The following is a 25,579-nucleotide window of genomic DNA, read 5'->3' on the forward strand; positions in this document are numbered from 1 at the left end:
TCTTTCTTTGTAGGTTTTTCTGTGACTGTGGTGCTGGAACACTGTCTAACCCCTGTACACTTGCCGGAGAGCCTACACACGATACAGATACACTATATGACTCTGCTCCACCTATAGAATCTAATACATTGCAGCACAACTGAATTCCTTTCAGAAAGAAAGTCCTGCCATTCTAATATCGTAACTGTTAAACCTTTTTTTTTGGAGGAAGTTATACTTGCCCATTTCTGCAGAAAGAGACTGTGTTAAAGCGGATGTGTGAGGTGTTGACACTATGGAGCTCAACCTACCAAAAAAGAAAGTGGCAATATGTTGACTCAGGATAACAGAACTGGGCGTTTTAGCATTACTGTGTAAACAAAGACTTTGAAGGGACAGAAGTGAAGAAAAAAAAAAACAAATAAGCTGCAATTTTGTACAGATACCAACTTCCGAAAGCTGGTGTTTTTACAAGTAGCATTGAGGCGCAGTCCAATTTGCAGTAGTACTATTCTGTAGACAAGCAGCATTCTTTGTTGCTGCCTTTATGGACATGGGTACCAATTGCTTTTGTAACATGGTTAAAAAAAAATGTGAGCTAGCACTTCTGCATTTCTTTTGATTTTTTTTTAACATTTATTCAGATTGAGAAATATGATTTTAATGCTTTAATCTCATGTAGTTTGTTTCTAATTTCAAGCAAAAAAAAAAATCTTATTGTACTTGAATGTGTCCTGTTTTGTTAGCACACCTAGACTTGCTGTAACTGTACTCATGTCCCAGTATGTACGTTCTTTCTATGAAAGAGAAAACACTAATCTTAAATTATATCCAGCAATTTTTCTGGTGTCCTCTGAAGTTAGAATAATCTTCCCTGCCCCAGCAATAGTCTGTACTCAACCCACCCTAACAAGAAAGCGAGTGTTTTAATGAGACTTCCTCGCCTATAATGCACTATAAAACAGAGTACCCATGTAACTGAGTTTTGTGAGTGAAGTTTTACTATGTTTTAAAGTACACGGTAGAAAGTCTCCTCAAAACAGTCTTGTATTTTACTCTGTTCATAGTTTTTTTTGAACAGTCTGGACATTACTTTACATAACCTGCTGGAAATCGCAGCAATTTCCTGCTCTAATGAAGCTGAGACAAGTATATATACAGCCCTATACAGTTTCATAGCTTTTTTCCATTTATGTGTATTGGTGACAGTGGGTAATCAACAGCCTGAAAGTGTATGCATGTACCATAACATCTAGACTTAATATATTGTGGAGTACTCAATAACCATTATGTAGAGGGTAGGTAAGAATTAAAGGGTTTAATTTCCTAGGAAAGACAATGGAAAAATGGTCATTTTTAAAAAATAAAGTTTATTAGATCATAACCTTGTGTGCTACCACCTTTTTGAGCAACAAAAACCGCAGCTTAAAGGTGACTGAGCATAGCGGCGAGCCTCCCGACCGCGTCCGCATCGCCGGCGCCATCCACCACCCGGCACAGAAACCTGAGGGAAAAGACCACCACCACCACCCCTGAACGTGGCGACCAGGGGAAGAGCACATGGCACACGTGCTGTCCTTGGTGCCATCCAGGCTGCCGACAGCCCTCAGTGCATGAGCAGTTGATGCCCCCCAGCAGCCACCAGCACGGGCTCGCTCGCAGCCCTGGGCTTTGGCTCAGCTGCAGCCAAGCTATCTGCCCCGGGCACGAGCATGGCGACCCAGACTCAGACTGCAGCATCCAATGTGCTATCTTGCAGCCAGGATGAACATCCCTCCCCCAGCCACATTCACAAAAATGGGTTTGACTTCCCCCCCTGCTCTGCTTTTGTAAAGCAAAGCAGCTACCGGAGTTGCAGAATGGCTGCCAAGTCAGCAACGTGCAACTTCAGAACACAGAACCTTACCTAAATATTCGCAGTGACATAGTCTTGTTTTCAAACTCTTTTGCTTTCCTGTGCCCCTTCTGGATAACCTCCTCCGGGATGTCTGCAAGCCTTGCCGCATTGAAGCCGTAGCTTTTTGGGCACGCTCCCTCAATGAATTTATACAGGAACGTGATCGTTTCCTGGCTTGGATCTTCACTCTCATTTTCAACAATACAAGCCTGGGAAGGTCACATTACCACCAGTTCACGTCACATCAGGCAAACAGAAGCACAAAACATCACTGCCTGTTCCCAGGACACCTCCGGGACTGATCAGAAGCTGATACATACCATGTGTCCGAGCCGCACGGCTGCAGTGTCCGAGTAGTCCTCTACCAAGGAGTGGTAATGCGTGGAGAACAGGGTTCGACACCTGATGTTCTCAGCAAGTTCTTTAACAACTGCACTCGCTATCGCTGTGCCATCAAACGTAGCTGTGCCTCGACCTGGCGGTGAGATGGAAAAGCTCTGGCGTTCTCAAGCACCAGAAAGGTCAAGTAAATTCTGTCTGATGTATGACTGCTACTGAAGAGACCCCCACAAGTGTTAAAACTCAGCTGGAAATAACAAGGCTAATAGGGATCGGAGGCGGAATCCGTGTTTTAGAGGGAACGACGTGGGTAGTGTCTAGTTAGTTAGGAACTGGTGGCACTACACAAACTCCCTCTGCATGCCCAGTTCTCTCCTGCACAGCCCTACAGCCCATGTGGGGCAGTGTGCATCCATTAAACAAAGCATGGTGATTACCGAGTTCATCCACGAGAACGAGGGAGTGCTCTGTTGCATGCTGCAGGATGCTGGAAGTCTCGCTTAATTCAACAAAGAACGTACTTTCACCTTTAAAGAGAGAACATAGCTGTGAAGGCACTGAAGAGCTGAAAAGCACAGCTGAAAGCTTGTTTGATCTGCACTGTGTCTTAAGTTAAGCTAAAATGAAGCTTGAAGCAAACTCAACGTAATGCTGCTGCTTTTCCTAGCATGAAAAGGGCGGGGCTTAACGCGACTGATGGGATGCATATTGGTTAGGACCCAAACCCTGCCTCACCTGTCCACTCACAGCACTGGTCAGGTTATCAGCCCAATGAAAAGAGGGGCAGCAAGGAGACGACAGAGATCTTCTGCCCCTTCTTGCTCTTGAATGCACAAGAGGCAGCCCTAGCATGTATGTGAGACTTTTCAATGTAGGAAAAAAAACAAACAAAACAAGAAACCTTGGAAAGACTTAAGAAACAGCCTTACTGTTTTGGTGGTTGATGACAGAGTAATGGGTTACTCAAACAATTAGTGCTGCACTCATCCAGAGCAACCTTTCTGAAGTCAGTAAAAACCTCACTGCTGAAAACCACACACCAGGTCACGAGCCACGGCCTGAAATTCCGTTATTTGTTTGCTTCTAAACAGATTACAAGCACAAGTACATAATTCTAAAAGTACGTAGAGCCTTAACCACTATATACCCATGGGTATAAGTCCACATTTACCAGTTCCTTGCAGGGTTAATTCCTGCTGCGCTCACCACATGCCACAGTACCTACTGCAGCTGCAGAGAAGTGTTTACTTCTTGTATCCTTGTGCTCCTAAGGCAAGTTTCTTACAGGCATCGTTACACAGCATCCAGTAATATTTTCTGCATTTCCAGCACTTGGTATGGTTTTCTTTTTGTAGTGAACTTAAACAAAATGGGAAATAGCACTAGATTTCAGAAACTCACCTGACATAATCCTGTCGGAGGCGCCGAGTCGGGTGAACACTCTGTCGATGGGTGTGAGCCTGCACACCTCGGCAGGCACGTAGCATCCCAGCTGAGCCATTATGACCAGGAGACCAGCCTGCAGAACAAACGTTGCCACGCTTGAACTTGCGCTGTGTGCTTGGGATTCCAGTTCCACACACAGAACAAGGGAACAAAGCTAAGGCTAGGATACATAAACCTTCCCAGTGTTTTAACAGCTCTAGGTTGCAGCATCATAATCCCCAATTATAGGCTAAACTGCTCTGCCAGCCTTGAAAACACAGCAAGCAGTGCTTACAAGGCGAACTCTCTCTATTGCTTCTCCAGTTGCCTCCAACCTGTTTTTTATCTTATTCAACCCAAAGCATCTTTTGTCAGATGATGCCAGCTCCTGGGTAACACTGCTTGAAAAAGACGAAAGATGCTCTACCACACTTCCCAACCATCTCTCACAAGGATAATAGAACTTATTCCCCTAGAAAGTAAAGAAATAGCTCATCTACTGCCTGAACACAAGCATTTTCAACTGGAATTATACTTTGGCTGCAGTGTTATTGCTGTACTATGCAGCACACCCCTCAGATCACCACGGGGACCTTTATGAGCAGCTGTGAGCAGCAATTCCTTTCAACACACAGGCACTCTGGAATACTGAGTTTCACATAGCTAGGAAGACTCACCTGTCTCATGAGTGTCGATTTGCCACCCATATTAGGGCCAGTGACTAACACACAGGAAGCTTCACTACCGCCATCTTCATCTTTACTGCCTATCACGATGTCGTTAGGAATAAAATCATCCCCAAAGAAAGTTTTTGTAATGCATGGATGGCGTGCATTTTTCAGTTCCAGGAAGGGAGGAGCACTATCCTCAGGCAGTAGAATTACAGGTCGGCACAGTGGTCCATCACCATCTCGACTGTAGTTAGCAAGGGACATCAAGACATCTACAAGATTAAAAGAAATTCCACAACAGAAATGATGAAAGAGCTCGGGGACAGCGAGACCCAGCAACCCACCTGTTCTGCCACTCACAGGTGACAAATGTTAAGCATTAATGCTGTTATTACAAATAGAGATTTTCAAACAAGAGTGTTCCTACTTGGTGTAAAAATCACAAGAAAGCCTCTTACCCAACACAGCGATGCACTGCACGGCCGCCTGCCAGTCCTGGCTGTTTTTATCAAAGTTGTAAAACAAACGCCTCATGCAGTCTTTCAGCGCCGCATCTCTTCGCTCCTCAGCGTTAACCAGCTCAGCCAGCATCTTCTCAATCTCCTTGGTCCAGTAACGTTTGAATCCCTTCCTGGTGGACTTCAGCTCATACTCTTCAGGTAAATTACGCGATATCGCGGTCTCCGGTATTTCCATTTGGTATCGATTCTTGCCTGTCCCCCAGTACAGCACAGATTTGTGTCCAAGCAGTTTGCGTTGCTTATCTAGGTACGTACGAAAGTCTTCCTCCACAGTCTGAATGTCACGTAGTGCTTGATCGTAGTCGGAGTCGAAGCCTGCCTTCGGAGTGATCACTCCCGTCTTCCGAGCCTGGTTATGATCAAAAGCAGTATCCCACCTTTTCAGCTCTGCGCTCAGGTCTGGGAAGCGCCCATCTGGATTGCTGGCTTTGCGTGTGACTAACCGCTTGAGGACCTGAGATTTGAAGTCACCGGCAACTCCTTCCATGGCATCGACAATTTCATTCATTACTTTAAACCCCTCCAGCGCAGACAGAAAGTCAGCAATTTTTTTTTTGCTGTATTTGATTTCTTCATAAAAGATGGCCCTGCTGTCCGGATGGTTCTGACTTTTCAGCGGTGATCCAATGCTGTGAATTTTGCTGAGCAGCCTTTCAAGGTCTGGAAGTTTCTTCAGGTGCTCACTAACTTCAGTCAGTTTATCTGGCACAGCCAGCAGGTCCTCCACAGCATCTAAACGGTCATTAATGGATGCGGGATTGCAAAGCGGAGCGCAGAGCCACTGTTTGAGGAGCCGCCTCCCAAACGGCGTACAACAGGAATCGATCCTCTCCAACAAAGTACCTTCCGTGCTCCCGTTGGTTCCATTCTGCAGGACTTCCAGGTTCATTAGAGTGACTCCGTCCAGCACCATGCGCTGGTCAGTTCTGGCAAAGAAATTACTTGAGCTCACAGTTCTTGCACTATCAACATCCACAGGGACATACTCCTCGAAGTTTGCCAGCGACAGCAGCTCCTGATCAATCAGGCACTTTTTGAGATAGAAGACAACTCCCCCAAGCGCTGACAAAGCTAATTCGCTGTTCTCGCCAGGAGTCAGCCCCAGCGAGTCGCTCTCTGAAGTCAGAGATTTGATTACGGAGGGCAGAACGCACCCATTTTCAGCGTTTTGGTTCTCCTTGAAATACTCTTCTTCAAGAAGAACTTTTAGTGTTTTAGATGCACTCCAGAACTGGGAGCCAGAGATCAGCCCCTCCTGAATGCAAGAAACGAGTGAGCCTTTCAGGACCTTCTGAGTGTCCGCAGTCAGGTTCCCCTTCTCAAACAGGACCTGCACAGGGGTGTAATGTGCCACTAAAGTCCTAAATCTTGAGCAGTGCCGGTCATCTGAGAACTGGCCCACATAAAACTTCCCGACTGACGTATCAACAAAACAGACCCCATAAACACGTTGTCCAGAGGAGTCTTCTTTTTCCTTAACACACAGAAGGTATTTGTTGTGGTTCTCTGATGGATCACAGTCTATAATGCTGTAAGTCTGAGTCCCTTTGGTGAGGATCCTGCAGATTTCCCGCCGTACAACTTTGTCAAACTTGGTAGGGTGGGCCGTTGCCTTGCAGCGCGCTTCCATCATCTCAGGAGTTTCCGTTTGCTCAACACGGGCTATCTTGTAGCCTTTCTGAACCAGAATAGCGGAGAACCTGCCAAATGCAGTTTCCGGAAAACCAGAATGAGCCCACGAACCCTTCATGAATATCAGGCCCAGCTCATTCACACCGATGACTGCGTCCATGTGATACAACTCGTAGAACTTCCCAACTTTGTAGCAAATCACCGCATCAAAGTTTTGACTTTTCAGCTGCCACCACCTCCGCATTCCGGGCGTACATTTGTTGAGGTAGTCCTCAGGTACGTACAGAGTACATGGGTCATAATCGGGGTCGTTCTGTCGTCTCCTGTGTGCGTCTTTCTTTCTCCCTTCCTGCAGCCACTCGAGCTTTTCGTGCTCCCATGCTGCAAAGCCACCAGTACATCCACTGCAAGCATTTGCTTGAGACTCAAAATTTTCAGGTGCCGCAAACAACGTCAGCTTAGACTTGGCTTCTAAAGAAACCGGTGCCACTCTTTTGGGTGCTTCAGAATGCTCATTTTCTAAGCTACTCCTTTTAGAAGGTTTGCTAACGTTTCCTCTCTTCCGTTTAGAAGGAACTTTTACGGGACTTTCTTCAAGGCTCTCCGTGTCCGTCTCTATGTCAGTAGCTTCATTTTCATCCACCCCGCTACTAGCTTCCTCGCTGCTTGCCACTTCCTTCACATCAGGCTTGAACTCTACATCAGAACCATCGCGGTCACTGTCCGAATCCAACACCCTTCTTCTTTTGGCTTTTATGGTGCTTCCCCTGTTCGGTACTCGCTTACTGCCCTTCACATCTTCCTCACTGTTGCTGTCATCACTGTCGCCTGATGCACTTCCACTCATCTGCTGGAAGAGAAATTATTTAACCAATTAAAGTTCTGGCTACTAAGTAAGATATCACAGCTGCAAAAAGCAGCATAAAAACGCAGTAGCTATGATACTTGAAGCAACAGACAGCGAGTCACAGCCTCACTGCAGTCAGAAAGCAGTTAAGTGGGGGTACCCAGGAAATGTCCAGTGAGAAGAGATGACAGAGAATTTCAGAAACTTATCTGAGGTCAGAGAACACTGAAGACACATTAGACTTTCCTTTCTTACTAGAAAAGGTGGAAGATCAGCATATTATCTGACAGCACAGAGGCAATACATAATGGCATAGGCATGCATTGTATGGACTATTAAGGAGCAGACAAGCAGTGATTACCACAGAGTTGCAGTATACTCCGTGCTTAGCTCCAAGAGACAGCTGCTAAGTTCTAGATTATTTCTGAAAATGACAGCAAGAAATATTTTACCTCCATTTCCTCCTCCTCTGCCTCCTCGGCATCCGAAGGTTCACTGCACACTGCCAGCTCAAGTCGCTTAGTTTTATCTTTACTCATCGCATCATCCGCCAGCTTCATTGCTTTTTTAACTTCAGGCTTTGTACTATAGAACATACCTCCCTTCATCACCTCTCTATCTGATGAGCCTGCAAAAAACAGCTGTGTCTCACAAACTGATCTGGTCTAGCATTTAGCCAGTTAGAGTTCATCTTTCACTTTAAATGTATTCAAACAATTACATAAGATTAGATTAGATGTAATATATAAAGCATACATATTTTTTCTCCTCTCACATCCCTTTAGCATTGTAGCTCCTCTTTTCAGGCAACCACCTGAAAACAAAGACAAAAAGCAAAGGCAACCAACCTACATCCTGGTTTCTAGAAAGGATCCCTGGAGAAGCTGGGATTCATCTTAATGCAATGCTGAAGGAATAAATGGCGTATACATAACATACTATATACTCAGTTTGGGGACAAAAGAGTATTCCACAGATGGAGAAGGACAATTCCTCCTGCTCTTTTAGCTGTCTGATGAAGCAACAGTTTCTGCTTGAACACGTCTTAACACCCATTGCAGCAAATCACTTCAGAGGCTGCTATTAGCTGAAGCTTCAGCTCCGGGTTCACTGTAGACCAAAGGCAGCTTACTTGTGGGAATCTCTGATCTAAGCCAGACAGAACACTTTCTCACATTAATTTCATTGGGTTCTCAGTACCAAAGTATGAAGTTCCAAAGATCTACTGCACAAATTCAACATATTATCAAACTAGATCTTCATTTTAGTTTTGCAAATGCAGCGAGACAACCTAAAATGACTTTGCATTTCACTATGACAACAGTTACAAGAGCAAATCTCATCATATAATTTAATTGCATACTCATGTGTAACATCTTCATTCTCACGTTAATTGATTTATACATCAATCACTCAATTTCTTGCACACCCAACTGTTACAAAGCATAGCCTTGTGGTGTTCACATTTATTCAGTTGTAAGCAATACGTTTCTCTCTTAATCAATGATTTCAACACTTCATTCTCAAAAAGTGCTTTTCATCTTTATTTAAAAGCAAAGGAAGCATTTAAAATATCCATACTCTGTTCTGAATTAGCCACCTTCCATGCAAACAGACTAGTACTCCTGTGCTTAAACATTGTGCACTTTTCTTATTTTGATAAGCAGTTCAATTCTTCTAACCCACACCTGCTTCTAAAAATACCCTATGTAGTTTTAAAAACAGACCTGATTCTTTTAGCATCAGGAAAAATGTTTCTTCCTTCAGGAAAGATGTATATGAAACACAGACTCATCCACCTACACTGAATTGTACTAACACTGGGACAGCAGTTTTTAAAACTAATTATGGCTTAAGTGCAATGCCTTTAAGACGGATCTCTTGTGCCTTATTTTCCTACTTAGGACAAATGGCAACTCTCAAATACCTGCTTAAAAGCAAGGCTTGACAGTCTTAACGTCAGGATTTTACGGATTTGTCCCTCATTTTCTTTATATGCATGTGAAAAATAATAGAAGAAAAACTTTAAAACATAAGCAAGCTTTCGGCTTTTCTTGCAACCTAACAAACAAGAGGGCCTAGGGTTTTATAACCACAAACACCCAAAACCCACAAGAACTTGCTTTCTTTAACATTAGGAAGCACAAAACACGCTTTCACACTCAACACTGCTCCTGCTTTCGCTACTCATTTCCTATGGAGAACACCAAACCCAATTCCAGCCAAAAGGAGCAGCATCTGTGCTTGAAAGCCATTTACAGACATCTCCTACCTTTGTAGGGCCTCAGGTACTTGATGCTGACCCAGCCCCTCGTGGGAGTGTCATCAAAGAACTGCACGTGGATCCGAGCAGAGCCCCCTTTCCCTCTGACGATGGTTCCCTCCGTGGGGTGGTTGTAGATGAGGCACGGCCACCAGGGATAGCCTTCCATCTTGGCCCAGACCAAATCCCCGGGAGAATAATCAGCGGAGCCACTACAGAGCCAGGAGAGGAGCGAGAGTTAAGGAAGGGCCTGGAAAGCTGCTGGGAGGAGCAGGCAGCCAGCCGGCAGGACCCACCGCCCCAACACAGCAGCCCGGACCCGCTCTGTCCCCACCCCAGGACTCCAGCACGGGCACCGCTCCGCTGCCCGGCCCGTGCCCCGCAGCCCCCGCCGCTTACCCGCGGCCCGCGTTGGCCGCAGCGTCCCCTTTGCCATTCTCCTCTCCACGCGGCGCGGGCCTGGCGGCGGCCTCGCGGCCATTCTGCTCCCTGGAAGAGCGGCAGCGGCTGTCGTTGTCAGCCGGCGGAGCGGCGGCCGCGGCCCGCGGAGCCGGAGCCTTGGGGAAGAAGCGGAGCAGGGTGCTCTGCCGGGACATGGCCGCGGCGGGAAGCGCGGCCCGCCGCCGGAGCGCGCCAACGCAACGAGCTGTTCCCGCCCACTCCGCGTCAGGCGGGAGCCGCCATCTTGGCACAGCACCGCCCCTTCAAGCGGAGCTTTGCGCTGCCGCGCTTTGTTGCTGCTGCTCGTGGCCCGGGCCGTGCTGTGAGAGAAGCGGCAGTGCAGGGACGTGGAATTGTGCCCGGAGCTGAAGCCTGCACGATGCACGACGGCACTAAACATCTTTCAGATCCCGTTTTTCCTTCTCTTAAAAGCGCGGTTTGGGATTGCAACTGCGAAGCGCAGCTGCAGCAAGAACCGTCAGAACTGCAATGAAGGGATCTGTCCGCCAGAGGTCTCACAAAGCCCAACAAAATATTTCAAGAAGCACTCTCCTTCCCAAGGAATTCTCTCTGGTTTCCTGAGCCCCACGGAGGACTCTTTTGGTGTTGGGATTTGTTTTGGTAGCTCCTGGGTATCTCTAGGCGTGAGTCAGCCCTCGCCTCTCTGCTGTAGATTACTGTGACTGCAGAGGTCTCGAGACCTCCACAGTTCACTGGAGTTACAGAATCTAAGAGGGGTTGAGGTTGGAAGGGACCTCTGCTCAGGCAGGGCTAAGAAGAGGAGGCTGCCCAGGACCATGCCCACAGCCTTTCTGGGCAACCTTTGCCAGTGATATTCTGTGTATAGGAATATCTTCTGTTAAGCTCTTATTATGAATAGCACCCACTGCATTCACTAATTCCCTCACTCAGTTCACAAACATTCACTTTCACAGTCACCCAGTTGGGAGACCAACTCCAGATGTTGACTTAAAATCGGAAGCACCTGTGGCTTTGAGGGAGATGTTCAGGAAGTCCCTCAAGGCCTTGTGTTTCATAGAAACATAGAATCCTTACAGTTGGAAGGGACCTCTGAAGGCCATCTAGTCCAACTCCCCTGCAACAAACAGGGACACCACAGCTGGATCTGACTGCCCAGTGCTTGCCTTAGAGTCTGCAGAGACAGTGCATCAATCACATCACTAGGCAACCTATTCCAGTGCCTCGCTGCCCTCATTATAAAAGCTTTTTTGCCTTATATCTAACCTAAACCCTCTTTGAGCTTGAAGCTATTGTTCTGTCATTACAGGATCATCATACGTGTGTGTGTATTTGATATAATCTTGCAGTCGTGCAGATGGCGTGCTTCTTGGATGTAGCCTGGATTGTAGAGCCTGTGGCTGATGTTACTGGACTGGGACAGATTCAGCACTACTTGGTGCTCTCAGTTTTTGTGGATTCAGAACTGCTTGTCTCTGAAGCTTAGCAGTACATGGGAGACCTTCACCTGCTACCACTTGGAACATATTTCCCTTCTCTTCAGCCTACTGTTTTCTGGTACCTTTTTCTCCTACGTACACACCTGTAGAGCCATTCACACAAACGCACCCAGAGGAAGCTTTTATGGTATGGTTTTCAGTTCTAATTCTATAATATCTAATTTTTAGTTGTTTATTTGTTGCATCCGTCCCAACAGAGTAGGGTCTAGAATAATTAGTACATGAATCTTCAAAGTTTTTTGATAGGAAGTTTTGAAAGGGAGGTGGCATTGCTGAAAACTTACTATAAACACATCGCTGTGTTCCCTCCTCCTTTTTTTTATCATTTCTCTCTTCCAGAGAAAAACATGGGAAATTGTTAAGGTAGCACAGAATTTACACCAAGCTCAGCTGAATACCAGAAGTGCTCTATTTATTTTAATCCTTTTCCTCCCTCTCCCCCTGCCAATACATGTGCAAATACTCCCACACTGACTTCAACTGTGCTTTTTCTCTCCCTAAGTGCTTCTGAACAACTTCCACAAAAAAAAAAAAGAGAGAGAGAGCAGGAATTTGTCTCTTTTTAAGACAGTAACTCAAAATTTTTGAAACTGAAGCAACTTGGAGTACACGTTGCTTTAAGAGATTATACAGCACCTCCTCTGCATCTGATGCAGGAAAGGATGACAGGCTGCTGTTCGTGTTCATGGTGGAGCAGGACCTGTGAGCTAGCTTGTGTTGCTAGACTTCCCCCTAGAGTTTTGGACTAATCATTTCTCCTTTGTTAGCTGCTGCAATAAGCAAGATGCTAACCAGGTGATTTTAAGATCTTTCTGGGAAAGAACATAAATCACAAAGGAAACCTACAGTAAGGGTCACAGCAGAAGAGCATAATAGAATTGAGATCAATGGTTCATTGGTTATTTAGTGTTTGCAGTCTAATATTCTTGCAAAAGAACATGATGGAAAGGGAGAGTCACTCCGTAGTTTAGGGATCACATAGTTCTTGGAGTCACCAGGCACAGCCAAGAGCAAATCAAGCTTAGAGAATAGATCAAGGGTGCAAAACAGCACTGACCCTGTTCTGACCAAAAAGGATACAGACTTAGAGCATCTGAATGGAGTGGGCAGAGGGGAGGGGGGTGATAACCCCAGCAGTAACTAAAAAAAACAACAACCAGGTTCTGAGGAAAATAGCAAATGAAATAACTCTGGCGTGCAAATAGCTTAATGGAAGGTAGGAAAAGAGCCCAGTGCTTCATTTGATTAATGTGCCCTTTCTCTGGGGTTGACTTGAACTCCCTTTATACTGATAGAGATGATCAGAAGTGACTTTAACACACAGTGCTAAATGCTTTATGGGCCTTACCTTGCTGATAAAGGGTACCAGACCAATCTCGTGATAATGAGCTGTTAGGTTGTAAGGTGGAACGTTTGCAGAAGTAGCTTAATCATGATAACGTAGACCTGACTGAAGACAGTGCTGAACTTACTAAAAGCTGACTCCCAAAGGAGAATTCAAGCATGAGATCTCTATACATTACATGAGCTGTAAATCAGGTAACCCAGAAAGGTCAGGGCTTAAGAAAAACACAACTGTGACAAAATATTCATGAGTACTGATGTCTCTCTCACCTGAATACAATTGATTTTTTTTTTCTCTCTTCATGCTTTTTGCATATGAAGACATAGATCTTACTTGTACGAGTTTTAGAACTTAGCAACAATGTATGCATGTTTATTTAGGGTCTCTTTGATTATGCAGGGTGTAGCTTAAACCTTTGTACTACCTTTGTACTATTCAAACAACAAAGCAGCAATAGGAAGAGATGAAACAATTTCTGACAAAATGACATTTTAGGATGTAATGTTCACATTATACCTTCCTTTCGATGTAGAATTAAAGTAAGGCCAGAGCTGCTGGGATGACATACAGCAGAAATACCAGGAAGTTCAAGAACCACAAGTTTAAATGTAACCCATGAAACCAACCAGAAATGTGGACAAGCTGCAGTCTCCATCTCCAATTGAGATCTTTTTCTTTTGTGATTCAGTCCAGATCCCTGCATAGCAATAGAATGTGCCCCCCAGTTCCCCCCAAAAAGGCCGTGTCTGAAGATGACTGAGTTCTTTCTTCCCTGTAGTTCTAACCGTCATCTGCTTATTTCCTCAAATTCAAGATGCTTCTGCTTTTTACAAGTGGAGTGGCCACCCACACTTATCCTGCTTCCTGCCTTCTGTTTTATTTGCTTCTATTAATAGTATGAACGCATGAGGCTTTTTGATTATGCAGTTTAATAATTTCAAGTTACAAAGAAAAAATAAGCCATAAACCTAAACCAAAACAAAACTAAGCCCCTCCAATCAAACAGCCTAACCTGCATAGAGCAGGGCATTGGATTTCCCTGAGTCAATCCGCATTTAAATCAATCTCAGATGGAAAGCAGTTTTGATTTAAAGATTTGCAAAGACGGATCACGACAGTGATCTGCCAATTAAGCAACATGAGATATCTACAGCTGTCAAGGCAAGGAATATAAATTTAAGCTAGATGGACAGGTTTAAGCAGGTTTCACTTTTTTCCCCAGCACTGGACTAGCAAATGGGTGTTACTATAAGAAAGGCTTATGTATTTTGCTTGACATGGTCCTACTTCAGAGAGTCATTTGTTGGCATTTATGATGGGTAAGAGAGGCCACGGGAAAGCAGCTTGGTGTGCGGTCACTGCCTGGAGAATTAAATGCCTCAATTCTGCATCCCTGCCAGCTGCCACTTGGTGAGCCAAAGGAAAATTGGTTCTTCTAATTAAAATGAGGGAGGGGAGGGGGGAAATGGAGTAAGGAGAGAAAGAGATCTCTTGATTTCCTTCTTAAATCTATAACTTTGTGCCTTATGGGGAGCTAATCTCCTGCCAAGTAACATTGGCAGTATATCTGGGGAATGCCTTCCAAAAGTTGTTTCTTTGTTGAATGTCAGGAGGTGCAGATCAGGACAAGGAGGAGGTGACACGGGCTGAGGTGGTCTGCTCTGCAGTGGCACGTGCTTTGTGTTTCACACTCGATGAGCGCAGTGCCCTCTAAGCTCTGTCCATTCTGGACCTGTCCCCCTGACTCAGACCTCATCTGATAATTGTTTCTCATAGTGGGATGTAGTTTACCTATGAACCTTTCTGAATGAATATCTTTCTTTTTTTCCTCCAGCTTATATGAGCTTGGTGCAAGGTAGAGCAGGGGTCACTCCTTGGTATGTGTGGTTGACTATGAATCTGTGGAAACACAGGAATTGAGCTGTCTCTTGATGGACTTTCCAGGACTCCCACCTAGCTCATCCCCAGGCTGACCGTGCCCTGCTGCTCCCTTTCCTGTATCTCGTCACATCCTCTGTTCCTCTCTGTACAATCTTTGCCATCCTTCCCAAGCTGAAGGCCTCTCTTCTTTTTTTGGGGCCATATGTACCATATCCCTCTTCACATGCTGCAGACACAAGGTTTCCCCATTCTTTCTTTTTCATGTAAACTTTTTTCCCTGCAGATGCTTCCAGTCCTCACTAAAAGCTCCATTTTGTGCCATTTTCCTTCTCTTTAAAGCCATGCAAAGTGCTATATGATATGCTCTACCCAGATGCTGTTCAAAATTGATGTAAGGGCAATGTTATGCTGTAAGGTGTTGCTCAATAGGTGGTTATCAAGCTGTCCTTCTGCCCACTTTTCACAATACATTGATGAACAGAACTGAAAGAAAACAGCAGCAAAGTCTGAGGACAAATACGATCACATTTCCTGTCCAGTTCATTATTTCTTAACACTGCTTTAAAGTTAGCATGAAACATCATCAAAGCATCAAATAACATGACGGATACTGGTGTTCTAGTGGGTTCCAAGTAGTGACCATTGAAACCAGTTATTAATACAATTGATTTGGTATATGGTTTGTTTGCTGATGTTATATTATACCCTGCAATCAGTTTAGTAATCTTCCATTGTAGACGTTAAAATAAAAATACAATAGATATTATCTGGATGGCTTGGTATTTACAATACAGTGAGGCAATTAAGAAAGCTGAGGAACCAGTTGGGCAAGGAGAGATAGAGACCCCGTAGGCAATTTGCCTGCAGGACAGAAGGATGAAGTGCATCCGTGCAGCTGGCACCTGCACCTCGGAGAGGCAAGGGGTTCAGAATGAAATACACTCCATGCAAGGACGATGGCTCATCTTCACAAATTAAGGATGGTGCCAAATACACTGATTTCTCCTATAGATCAGGCTCTATAAATTATCTCCTCTCTCAAGCGAGTTTCTATTTCAGTCTAAAAAAACCCTTATGATATACTGATATCTAAAAAAAAGCTACTATCTAAAGATGTCCTTCTCCACCCTTTCCTTCACCACCAGCTAAAGCCAACAATTCAGTCACAAACCTATGCCGATTGTCTTCCCATGGAACTGCATAGTACCGCACTGATGACTGCTGTGGGACTCAACACAACCCAGGTGGTCTGTGCTCAGCACACCCTTCAGTGGAAGCTTTGTTTTTAGGATCGTTGCAGTATTTTCTTCTCTGTTTCTCTGCGGAGAATTTGAAAGAATGCACCTAAGGTTCCTTTGGCACAGCCAACAAGATGTTGTGCTACATAAAGTCACTGTTTGACTTGGCTATTACCATGCATTTTGGATATCCTATGTTCATTGTAGTAATACAGCACAGATTTAGTGCTAATAGAAGGACACCTAAATAATTTTCACTTGTCTTGAAGCATCTGCTTTCTCCTCCCACATTCTTCCTTAAATCTTAGCAGAGGATCTCAGAGAATGTCCTGCTTTGTAGTTAAACTAGCTCATCCAGTTAGTGCACTTCTTAAGCACATTTATTTCTCTGTGAATGGAAAACATGCTTCGTTACTTTGAAACATGCTTCTATTGGAAAAATGATTAAATATCTTAATCATACTTTGTTAATGCCTTGGGAAAACTACATTTGCTGTCTTTTCCCTCTTCCCTCATACGGGTGGCCTTAATTACCTCTCAGCCAATTACAGCTGGGCAGCAATTACCACAAGAATTCATAATTTTAGAAGAAACTCATGGAAACAGATGGCCCCATGATTTTTGGTGGGTACTGCTGAACTCCTTTAGTATCTAATTTAAGTAAAATCTGTGAGCTGACAGCAGGATAAGACTTGTGCTATATTGCCCGCCTCAGGCATCAAAAAATAACATAGATTTAAATCATAATGCAAGGAACTTTTAAGCTTGTCTGGTGATTTTTGAAGCTCCTAGTGGTCCAATTTTCAAATGTTTCCCTAGAAATATGAGAGCTAAGAACCTGCCTTCCTATGAAGTAAAAGCTTAAACTCTCATGTAATGCTGGGCATTTGGAAACTGGGATTTCATGGAAGGTATTGTGCACTATGAATTTCACAAAGAAACAAACCATGGAGCAAGTGGTCAGAATGGTTAGTAATAAGCGGGCAGAAAAACAAGATAAAAAGGAAATATTCACCCAATATGATTAGATGAGAAAAAAAAACAAAAGGAGAAGACAAGGATTAGAGCATGGGGGACAAAAACAGTTGATAAAGGGAGGCAAGAAATCAATGGGATTCCATAATGGACTTAACCTTCCACCTCAGTCTTGGAAAGCAAACACTCACTTATGCTTGGATAGAAAACCATCTCTAGCAAGAAAAATGTATGCTGAATGTTCAGGCCTCCCCCACTGCTACAAAGGGCTTTGTTATTTCACTGATTACAAAAATCAGAGCTGTCCAAACAAGAGACTTAATGAAAGAGAAAGTCGGTGCACAGAATCTCTTTGCTGTGTTAGATGGTTGTGGGTCACTTTGGCTCATCCACCAGATTAGATATATTTTCAACTGCTTTCCTGCAACGTTAAGGTTACCTAAATATGCATTCTGCCTCAACCAAAGCACCAAAGAAAAAGCTATAATTGTAACAGAACATGAGATGCTTTAAATTGATTTCATGTTAGTGACTATTTGTGAATCTCCAATTAACATCATGTTGTTTGCTAGGATGCTGGATAGCTCTGTGTACTTCATGCAGTAAGGTAAACTGAAATAAATAACCTAAATAGAGAAACAGTTTCTAACTGCAGCTGCTAAAGGATAAGCATCACCATGAGGAATTACTGTCTTCAAATGTACCTGAGATATGTTAATGCAACATTAATCATGGCTCTGTTACAGCAGACAAAGCAAATAAAGTGCTATTTTGTCCACTGCTGATAGAATTAGGATCATTTTCTGCGGGGAAAAAAAAACAACAAACCAGGAGTCAGATTTCTAAAGACATTTAAAGGTCAAAGGATTTCACAAGGTGGACCAAATTGTGTTTTCTCATAACTGTGTATTCTCAGAGGGCCTCAGTGAAATCTTCCCACTCATTCCTGGACATAAGTAAAGCTTACATACATTGCTCATGTGCTTTTAAGTCATATCTGAAGCAGTTTTTCTAGAGTCTGTCTCACTGCCTGAAAACTGGCATTTTTTAAGAAAACAGGCTTCAGAACATTCTTACTTCAGGACTTCATGATTTATTTTAAATATTATTTTAATAATATTTACTGTTCACTTTTTACATCTGCTTCGTGCAATGCATGGGCTAACTTGTATCACTATCCAAGGCCTTCAGGAAATTTTCCTAACTTTAAAAGGAAAAACAAAAATCATTCCACAGATTACTTCAGCTTTCTCGTCATTTTTGAAAGCTAGATCAGCCATGCCCAAGTAAGGAAGTGTATATTATATATATATATATTGCATTGCCATGAAAGTAACTAAGTCTAATTGTATACGAGGTGGTATATCATGTCTGTAAGTGAAGAGCTTCAAGTAGTCACTAGGAGTCACCCTGCATCTCCAGCACATAATGCATTTGTTTACACTCTTATGATACTCTTATTATTTCAAAGTCATCACTAGCTTTATGTCAAGCCCCTTTTACAACAAGTTACTGTTAGAAAGCCATTATAATGTTACGATCCTCTATAAAATGTTATAAATTATTCTTTTTACCCTCCTACATAATGTATTTAGGCTACAAGATCTGGCTAGAGTGATTGCATTTCACTTTACTTTTCCCAGAGCAGTTGTTATGTTAAAACAAAAGTAATATTTTGTAATACTACAGATTTATTGTTTTTTTGGTTTTTTTTTAATGTTATTACTGTTCAGCATATCTCTAAGATTCTATGTGGTAAATCAGAGCTCCCCTACCAACAACAAAAGTAGTTCTATTAAGTAAAAGCTAGATAGATAAGTGATTATTCATTTTGAAATGCAGCAGAAAGTAACAAAATAAATTAAACTGGGAGAAATTCTCTTTGACTGATAAATAATATTCCTTTGGATTACAAGGCAGCACATACATAGTGCATTAATAAATTCAGAAGAGTACATCACTGGCATGTATATGTCCATCAGGCACGTGGTCAGATCACCAGGTATTCACATTTGTCTTCTGAAAGAGGAATTCATAAATAGTTGATCATTCCCTACCAGATTTACTCTCGCAAAACAATTCTGCTTTTAAGAAGACTGATATCTAAAAGAGGATTACTGCAAATTAACTGTAGATTTTCGTTTGCATCAGCTTGAGAGCATGGAAACAGCATGAGTGTCAGTAAGAGTGTGAGAAAAAGCAGTTTGAAAGTCTGATTTTATATAGTTTCAAGAGGAAGTGTGAATTACTCTCAAACAAGATTTACATGTGCATTTGATTTACTCTCTGCATTCATTTACAGTATTCTATTTTCACATGCAGTTAAGTATACATGATACTGCAGTCTAATATTATTTAAAGATGAACACAGATTTAAATATAAATTTAGCTGAAACATTTCATACAAATAATTAGTTTGTAGGTAATACAGTTTGGGATCAAGTGGTCCACCTTGCAAATTCATGTAGGAATTTGGCCAGTAAATTTCAGCCATGAATATAGCAAAATCCCCTAAGACATGAAGATTGTTTTAATGTAACATTTCATAATGAGAAGTACCACTTTTTCATTTTAAAATAATGCTTTATTTAAAAATCAAGTTGACTTATCAAGTGATCAAGTTTAATTAAGTTTAAAAATAAGTTAAGGTGACATGACAGAATATGGAAATCTAATTATATAATTTCAAAACCATTTAGTTAGAAAATAACAGTGATTTTAAGTCAATTTTGATCAAGATGAAACCACAATTCTCTTTTGAGCAGACCTAAAACAGCTTTTACAAATTAAGTATTTGTTTAGCTTCAGTATTTGAATGAAGAACTTCTTTATTCATACATCTTAGAAAGTGCTCAGGATTACTGATGTACAAAATGCACTTTGAGTTAGGCTCTGTCTCTTACCTTCTGTTGGCAGATACATTATGTGGAATGGCAACCTGGACTACCTTTTGCACAAAGCAGTTGAGGAATAAAAGCATATGACTTAAAGATGCTTCTGAGTGAGCTCAGATTCCATGGGTAAGTTAATATCTTGATGGTTTAGAAGGACTTCATGAACACAGGAAAGATTGCTAGCAGATGTCATAGAGTTGGCTTTCAAGAATTCTTCAAAAATATTCTTCACCAAGAACTATTAAAGAAATTAAACTGGATTGGAGGAAAGGTCATTTTATAGCCTGATTATAGGATAAGGAGCAAAACTAAAGGTGTAACTGTCGCTTTTCAAGGTGGTGGAGGATCAACAGTAATGTGCTGATGTCAGACTTGTTTCATCCAACATTTACATCAGTGATCTCCAGAAGACAGGAGTCAATAAAACCTCAACATCTGGAGATCAGTTGTCAAAAGTTGCACTGATGTGAGGAAATGATAAGGAGTTAGGAAGGTGCCAGATGCACTTCAGTGCAGATAAAGGTACAGCTGCATGTGTTAAAAGTCTTCTAGTCACACTTACATGACATTGAATGCAGAACAGGCTGAGGACTCAGAAGAGGGTTCTTTTAATCATCACTGGGAGGGCACTGAAGTCACTGGCTCACAGTACAGCAGCAGCTAGAATAGAATAGCAAAAAAAACCAAACCACTATCAGATCAATTCTCAAGAACAGTATGGATCACACATCCAGGCCACCATGAGGGACTGCAGCAAAACCACAGCTTGCAACTTGTGGGCAGGCAGATCTTGTCCCACAGACTTGCTGAAAACTATGGAAAAATACTAGGGTTTATGATGAGAAATACATGCCAAAGGCCTGGACATCTAACACCTTGTTTTTCCACTGTAAGGCATTTTGTGAGATTTCTGGAACTGGAAGAGAAGACTGCTGCCAGCTCTGCAGCCACAGGGCACTCCCAAGATAGGCTGACAGTCTCTTTGTTCCATTCACAGCATTGGATTTATGGGATTACTGTGGGAAGGACTGACTTGATGCCCTCTGTGTTCCACTGTTCCCCCACAGAAACAAGCACCACTGAGAACATCACAGCTCTAAAGGCTTCTTCTTTCCCTCAGTGACTCAGCACAGCACCTCCACTCACGCTGTGCTGAGTGAAGCAAGGGATTTCTCTGTTCTCAGGGCTGTGACATCTGCACTCAGGCAGACACAAGCCAGGATTACTTGGCTGAATGGAGCTACAGCTTAGGACGGAAGCACTGATCAGCAAAAGCAGCGAGGAGTTCCTCTTAGAGCATGAAACATTAAAAACAACCCTGTCCCTAGATTACACTCAGACTCACCAGCAGCCTGTGCAGCACAGATCATTATCAAAAGCTCCTCACTTATAAGCAAACATCTGCATATTGCTTTCACTTCATTTCCAGGTGCCCTCAAAACCTGAACTGCTGTAGATCACCATTGCTCCACTGATAAACAGTACAGACTTCTATTCCTCCAAACTGATGCACCATCTCTTTTTTTTTTTTTTTCTTTAAACACTTTTTAAGATTCACATTCTCCCCTTAGTCACAGCTGTAAAAACTTAGTGTCACTGGACTTACAGTGATCTGCTGCTCCAGAACAATCCGCTGGCAGCGCTGAGCCGGGCTGCCAGGATTGCTGTCGACAGCCAGCCCTGGGATAGATGCAGTATTCCTGGCTTCAGAGCCGTTGGCAGCATGCTGAATGACTCAGTAAAGTCAAGAGCCTCAGCTACCACAACAAATCTGCGTGGTCAGCAGAGCCTTCAGATGCTGAGGTCATAACGCTGGGGGGCAGGAGAGGAGCAGCTCCAATAGCTCACACCGGAGCCGCAGCAGGGAATCTGGTCGAGTCCTGTGCTGCTGATTCCCTTCTTTATACTTGGTGTAAGCAAGCGGGAAGACATTTACTGTTTGTCAGTATATTCATTACTTAAAATTCTGAGCACCTGTCTCTTCTTTAAACTCCCTCTCTTTGGAAATAGTAACTACAAAAACGGAGCTAATGAGAAGGAAGCAAAAATAAGTAGAAATGCATAAACACACACATTGAATTGGCTTCACATTTGTAAGTCAGAATGCTTTTTTTTTTCGTTTGATTTTATTTTCTTTTAAAACCCTACTGAGGTTTTCTTTAATCTGCAAACCAAGAGTATGCTGAAGGTGATGTTAAGTTCAGCATGGAACAGAGTCCTCAGTCAGTTGTAACTGTACGGTACGGTGGTGGTACGGTGACTTCTAGTAAACCAGTAATGGGCAACAATTTAGTTCCTTAAGAACAAAAATCCAATTACAAATACTCAAACCAACTACTGTTAGCTCATTAGCAGCCAGTCAATTAAAACAGCTTTGCCCAAAGAGGAAAGATAAAAGCCTTCACTAATGGCAAAAATACTTACACGATAACAGTTGAAAATAGTAACCAATATCAAAAGGCCAAATGATGCCACCAGTTAGAGCACATAAAGAAGACAGAAAGAGGACAGTTCTATAAACTGAGAGTAAAGCAGACTGATAACGTTTTGGCCCAAAGGGAACAATAGGCTTTATTAATTCTAGTTTTCTACAGAGTCCCAGCTATTTTCTGCTTCTAGCTCTAACTACTTAACTGCTAAACACAGCTTCCAGACAGATGCAGCTCCTTCCATCATCCACATGTGTACTTCAGGGCTCTTTACACTGAAAAACAGTACTCTGGCAAGGTATGAAACACTGATGAATGTTCAACATTACTTTGCATTAGATCGATTTGTACATCCCATTACTACACAACATTCACAGTACAGGATGGCTGGAGTAAGAGAATTCAGAGCCAGTATGTATTGCCAACAAACTCCCATTGTTCTCTACTCAGAGTCTTTTGCTGTAGTCCTACTTATCCAGCAAAGGAACTGGAGAAAAGGGAACCTTTTTGCTTTATAAGAGAGGAAGCAAGAGCAGCAGCATAACTTGCAACAGCAATTCTAATCGGTAGGCACACTGACTCAGTGAGTTGTAGCGCTTGCCACAGCTCCTGACTTGTCATTGTTTCCACAAGGCTGGTTGTCATAGCATCACTGGGACCCTGGATTCAGGGATGAATGCCAGGTGAAAATGCATTTTGAAGTTTGTGCTCTTTAGGGCACATTTCAGTCTCCCAGACATACCACATTCCATCAGTTTCATATTTAAAGAGCTTCTTCCTTTCAAGCTAATTGTAAAGGCAAGAGGCGTACCATTTCTTATGGAAATTTGGATTATGATGTAATCATATGGTACTGGGAGCTGAAGCCCCAAAGAAATGTATCATATAATTGTGGCCATAAAATTACTGAAGGATTTACAGTATTCCCTAAACGTTGCCACAGAGGAGCAGCAGTACTAGCCTAAGCACTAACATTATTGTAAGTCATTTAAAGAGTACAGATTACAAACCTGGGTAAAATCTCCCATGTGCATTGCACTGTGTCAGCTTTGCATGTGTAGAAGAAGCTTAAAGAGACAATATTCATCTATAGTAAATCTCTGATACTGCTATTTTGCTGTCTGCTAAGAAGGAATGACTATCTAGGTCTGTTAAGAGCCTAACTCTTAATATGGGTCCAGATATGCTGCTCTACTTTTGCAAAGATGATTTGTAGTCAGTTATTATCCAATCTACACATCCAAGCGAGGAAATAAATGTATTTAACAAAAATTACTCAACCACTGAGTCCAACCACATAGCTCAAAGGCTGCATTTTATACTACTGGACATTTGGAACGAGTGTTTTCTAGTGGTTGAACTGCATCCTTATGAGGCTTTCGCCAGTCAGAAGGAAGCCCTCACTGGCTGGATTTGCTTGGCTCACATTCTCTGAGGAGAATTTGCATGGCAGGATTTCCTATTTGGATACAGTTGGACAAATGATAGAAACAAATAATGGGAAAAAAAAAAGTGAGCACCACCAAATAAATCATAAGATGTTCAAGTATTTTACTGTGCTATGGAGGCAACTGTAGATAGCTGTGTAAGAGACATCACATGCAAACACAGAGCAACAGAAGTTCTGCAGGCCTTATGCAAAGCTTCACATCTCCACAAAGATACTTCACATCTCCACAAAGAAACTGAAGGACTGTCAGGTCCTTTCAGGAAGTCCTGAAAAATGACTTTGATAATTAAAATGTGATTGCAAGGTAATACTTGGTTGCCTCATGTCTTTCTAAGGACATGCTTCACAGATGCTATTTGATACATTAAACTTATCCTTCCAATGAAGAAGAAAACACTTAAAAACTGGAGTAAGAAGAGAAAATAATGTTTTCTCTCACCAGCCTTTAGCCTGACAGGTTTTCTCATGCAGAAGCTGAGGTCAGTGAGATGCACCTCCTGATTGTCTCGCTGAGACTGCATGGGTTTGCTTAAACACAGCAATTTGCTAGATGGGAAGAACCGTTCTATTTTCTCTTTCCATGATTTTTTCCAGGACTGAACAGGATTTAGTGCAGAACCCACAGATGTGGATTTACTGGAGGGCTCTCAACAGACGCCAGCTGTGAGCCTTCTGCTATTATAAGGCTGTACAGCCAAGGAGTGCTGAGTCAGGTAGGTTTGAGTATTTTCTGCTGCTAACTGCCAAAAGTATTTTTAACAGCATCCCTCTCTGGCCCTGCCAACTTCATTCTTAGTAAAACCCTAATAAGTGCTGGCTATTGCTCTGGATTGGAGGTTTCTGCCTCCAGGCTCACTCTGCAGGTCTGCTAGAGCCTGACTATAGGGAAATACATTGTATCTGCATGGCAGGTTGACAGCTTTTCAAGCACTTCTTGAGCTGGATTCAGACAGAGCTCACCCATGGGACTGCCTACGCTGCTCTTGCCAGCCAGGAGGATCCAGCATGTTTGCTGTACCCCAGCCCAGCTCTCTCTTGGGTCCTCACCACCTGCACGTTGAATTCCTGCTGCTTTCCCCTGGGTAGGCAGGTGGTAGGGCCACAGCCAAAGCAGTGTGAGGAAAGTATGCACCATGCACCCAGGAGCTGGGTATCAGGAGGCAGATCTGTCAGAACACCTGTAACTCCTGCTGCTGCCTACCCAGCAGGCTGAGCAAGCAGCAAAAGCAGCAGGAAAGCGAGAGCAGCTGGGGGCCAGAAAGAGGCAGGGGAGAAGTGAAGAAATAAGGTCATGTGGAAGCATCACATCATCTTGTCCATAGTCAGGTCCTGTGCCCAAATATAATCCATTCTCTCATCTCCTCACTGCAGGAGAAAGCAGGGTGGCTGCGACATGACCAGCCTGCTCTACTGACACATAGCATTGCTTTTTCCCTTCCTCCCATGTGCACTCAAGCTCGTTCCCAGGATGGGTTGAGGGACACAGCTGAATGCAGCCTAAGGCAATGGAGCCTTCTGCTGACTTCTTGCTGCAGCTGTTTCACGATGTCTTGGTGTTGTACATGGTTCAAGAAACACAGGAGCTTGTAGGTGATAATTATAGGACCACTGTTACTAGCTCAGCATGTAGAAGCAATCACTGTGGACAGACACATCAACTCTGTGCTAGGAGGGTCAGCTGACAGCTGTGGGATCAGAAACTATCCAGGGAATAAGTCAGAGACCTGGGGATCCCCTGGGCAGAATGCTCAGAAAAACAACTCACATACGGAGCAGCCAACAAGCATTTTATCTTACTTCAATTGAGACAGGGCGTTACAGTCACAACCAAATTCAATTTAGAGTTTGAGCTGTTTCATAACCTCAATTAAAAT

The 25,579-nt window shown here is 43.1% G+C and overlaps 2 protein-coding genes across 4 annotated transcripts in view; one reads left to right on the forward strand and one right to left on the reverse strand.

The window, feature by feature from the left end:
• FBXO11 (F-box protein 11) overlaps nucleotides 1–1,363 on the forward strand; it is a 61,736-nt gene extending 60,373 nt beyond the window's left edge. For both annotated transcript variants that reach the window (XM_065739589.1, XM_065739588.1), the window contains exon 23: nucleotides 14–1,363. In XM_065739589.1, coding sequence (XP_065595661.1) covers nucleotides 14–143 — 130 coding nt within the window. In that variant the 3' untranslated portion in view covers nucleotides 144–1,363. The remainder of the gene's footprint in view (nucleotides 1–13) is intronic.
• Nucleotides 1,335–10,170, reverse strand: MSH6 (mutS homolog 6). Of its 2 annotated transcripts, none has more exons than XM_065739573.1 (10): nucleotides 9,974–10,170; nucleotides 9,584–9,786; nucleotides 7,764–7,939; nucleotides 4,770–7,311; nucleotides 4,318–4,583; nucleotides 3,617–3,734; nucleotides 2,653–2,742; nucleotides 2,197–2,351; nucleotides 1,886–2,085; nucleotides 1,335–1,483 (listed from the first exon to the last, which is right to left on the reverse strand). In XM_065739573.1, exons 1-10 carry the CDS (start codon nucleotides 10,168–10,170, stop codon nucleotides 1,405–1,407), a joined length of 4,026 nt encoding a protein of 1,341 aa, XP_065595645.1. In that variant the 3' UTR covers nucleotides 1,335–1,404. The 2 variants fall into 2 exon arrangements, with proteins under 2 accessions (XP_065595645.1, XP_065595644.1); XM_065739572.1 differs by having other exon boundaries at nucleotides 4,770–7,314.
• Between the last annotated feature and the right edge of the window lie 15,409 nt (nucleotides 10,171–25,579).

The sequence above is a fragment of the Cyrtonyx montezumae genome, unplaced genomic scaffold (genome assembly GCF_038088225.1).
Source record: "Cyrtonyx montezumae isolate F1298 unplaced genomic scaffold, pur_monq_1.0 scaffold_24, whole genome shotgun sequence".
NCBI classification, from domain to species: Eukaryota; Metazoa; Chordata; class Aves; order Galliformes; family Odontophoridae; genus Cyrtonyx; species Cyrtonyx montezumae.

Excerpts from the sequence above, each read along its gene's own strand:
- MSH6 (XM_065739572.1), bottom strand. The coding sequence starts at position 10,170 with ATGTCCCGGCAGAGCACCCTGCTCCGCTTCTTCCCCAAGGCTCCGGCT. Across the intron at positions 9,787-9,973 it reads GCGGCCAACGCGGGCCGCGG|TGGCTCCGCTGATTATTCTC; the intron begins GTAAGCGGCGGG and ends CTGGCTCTGTAG. Across the intron at positions 7,315-7,763 it reads CAGAGGAGGAGGAAATGGAG|CAGATGAGTGGAAGTGCATC; the intron begins GTAAAATATTTC and ends TTTCTCTTCCAG.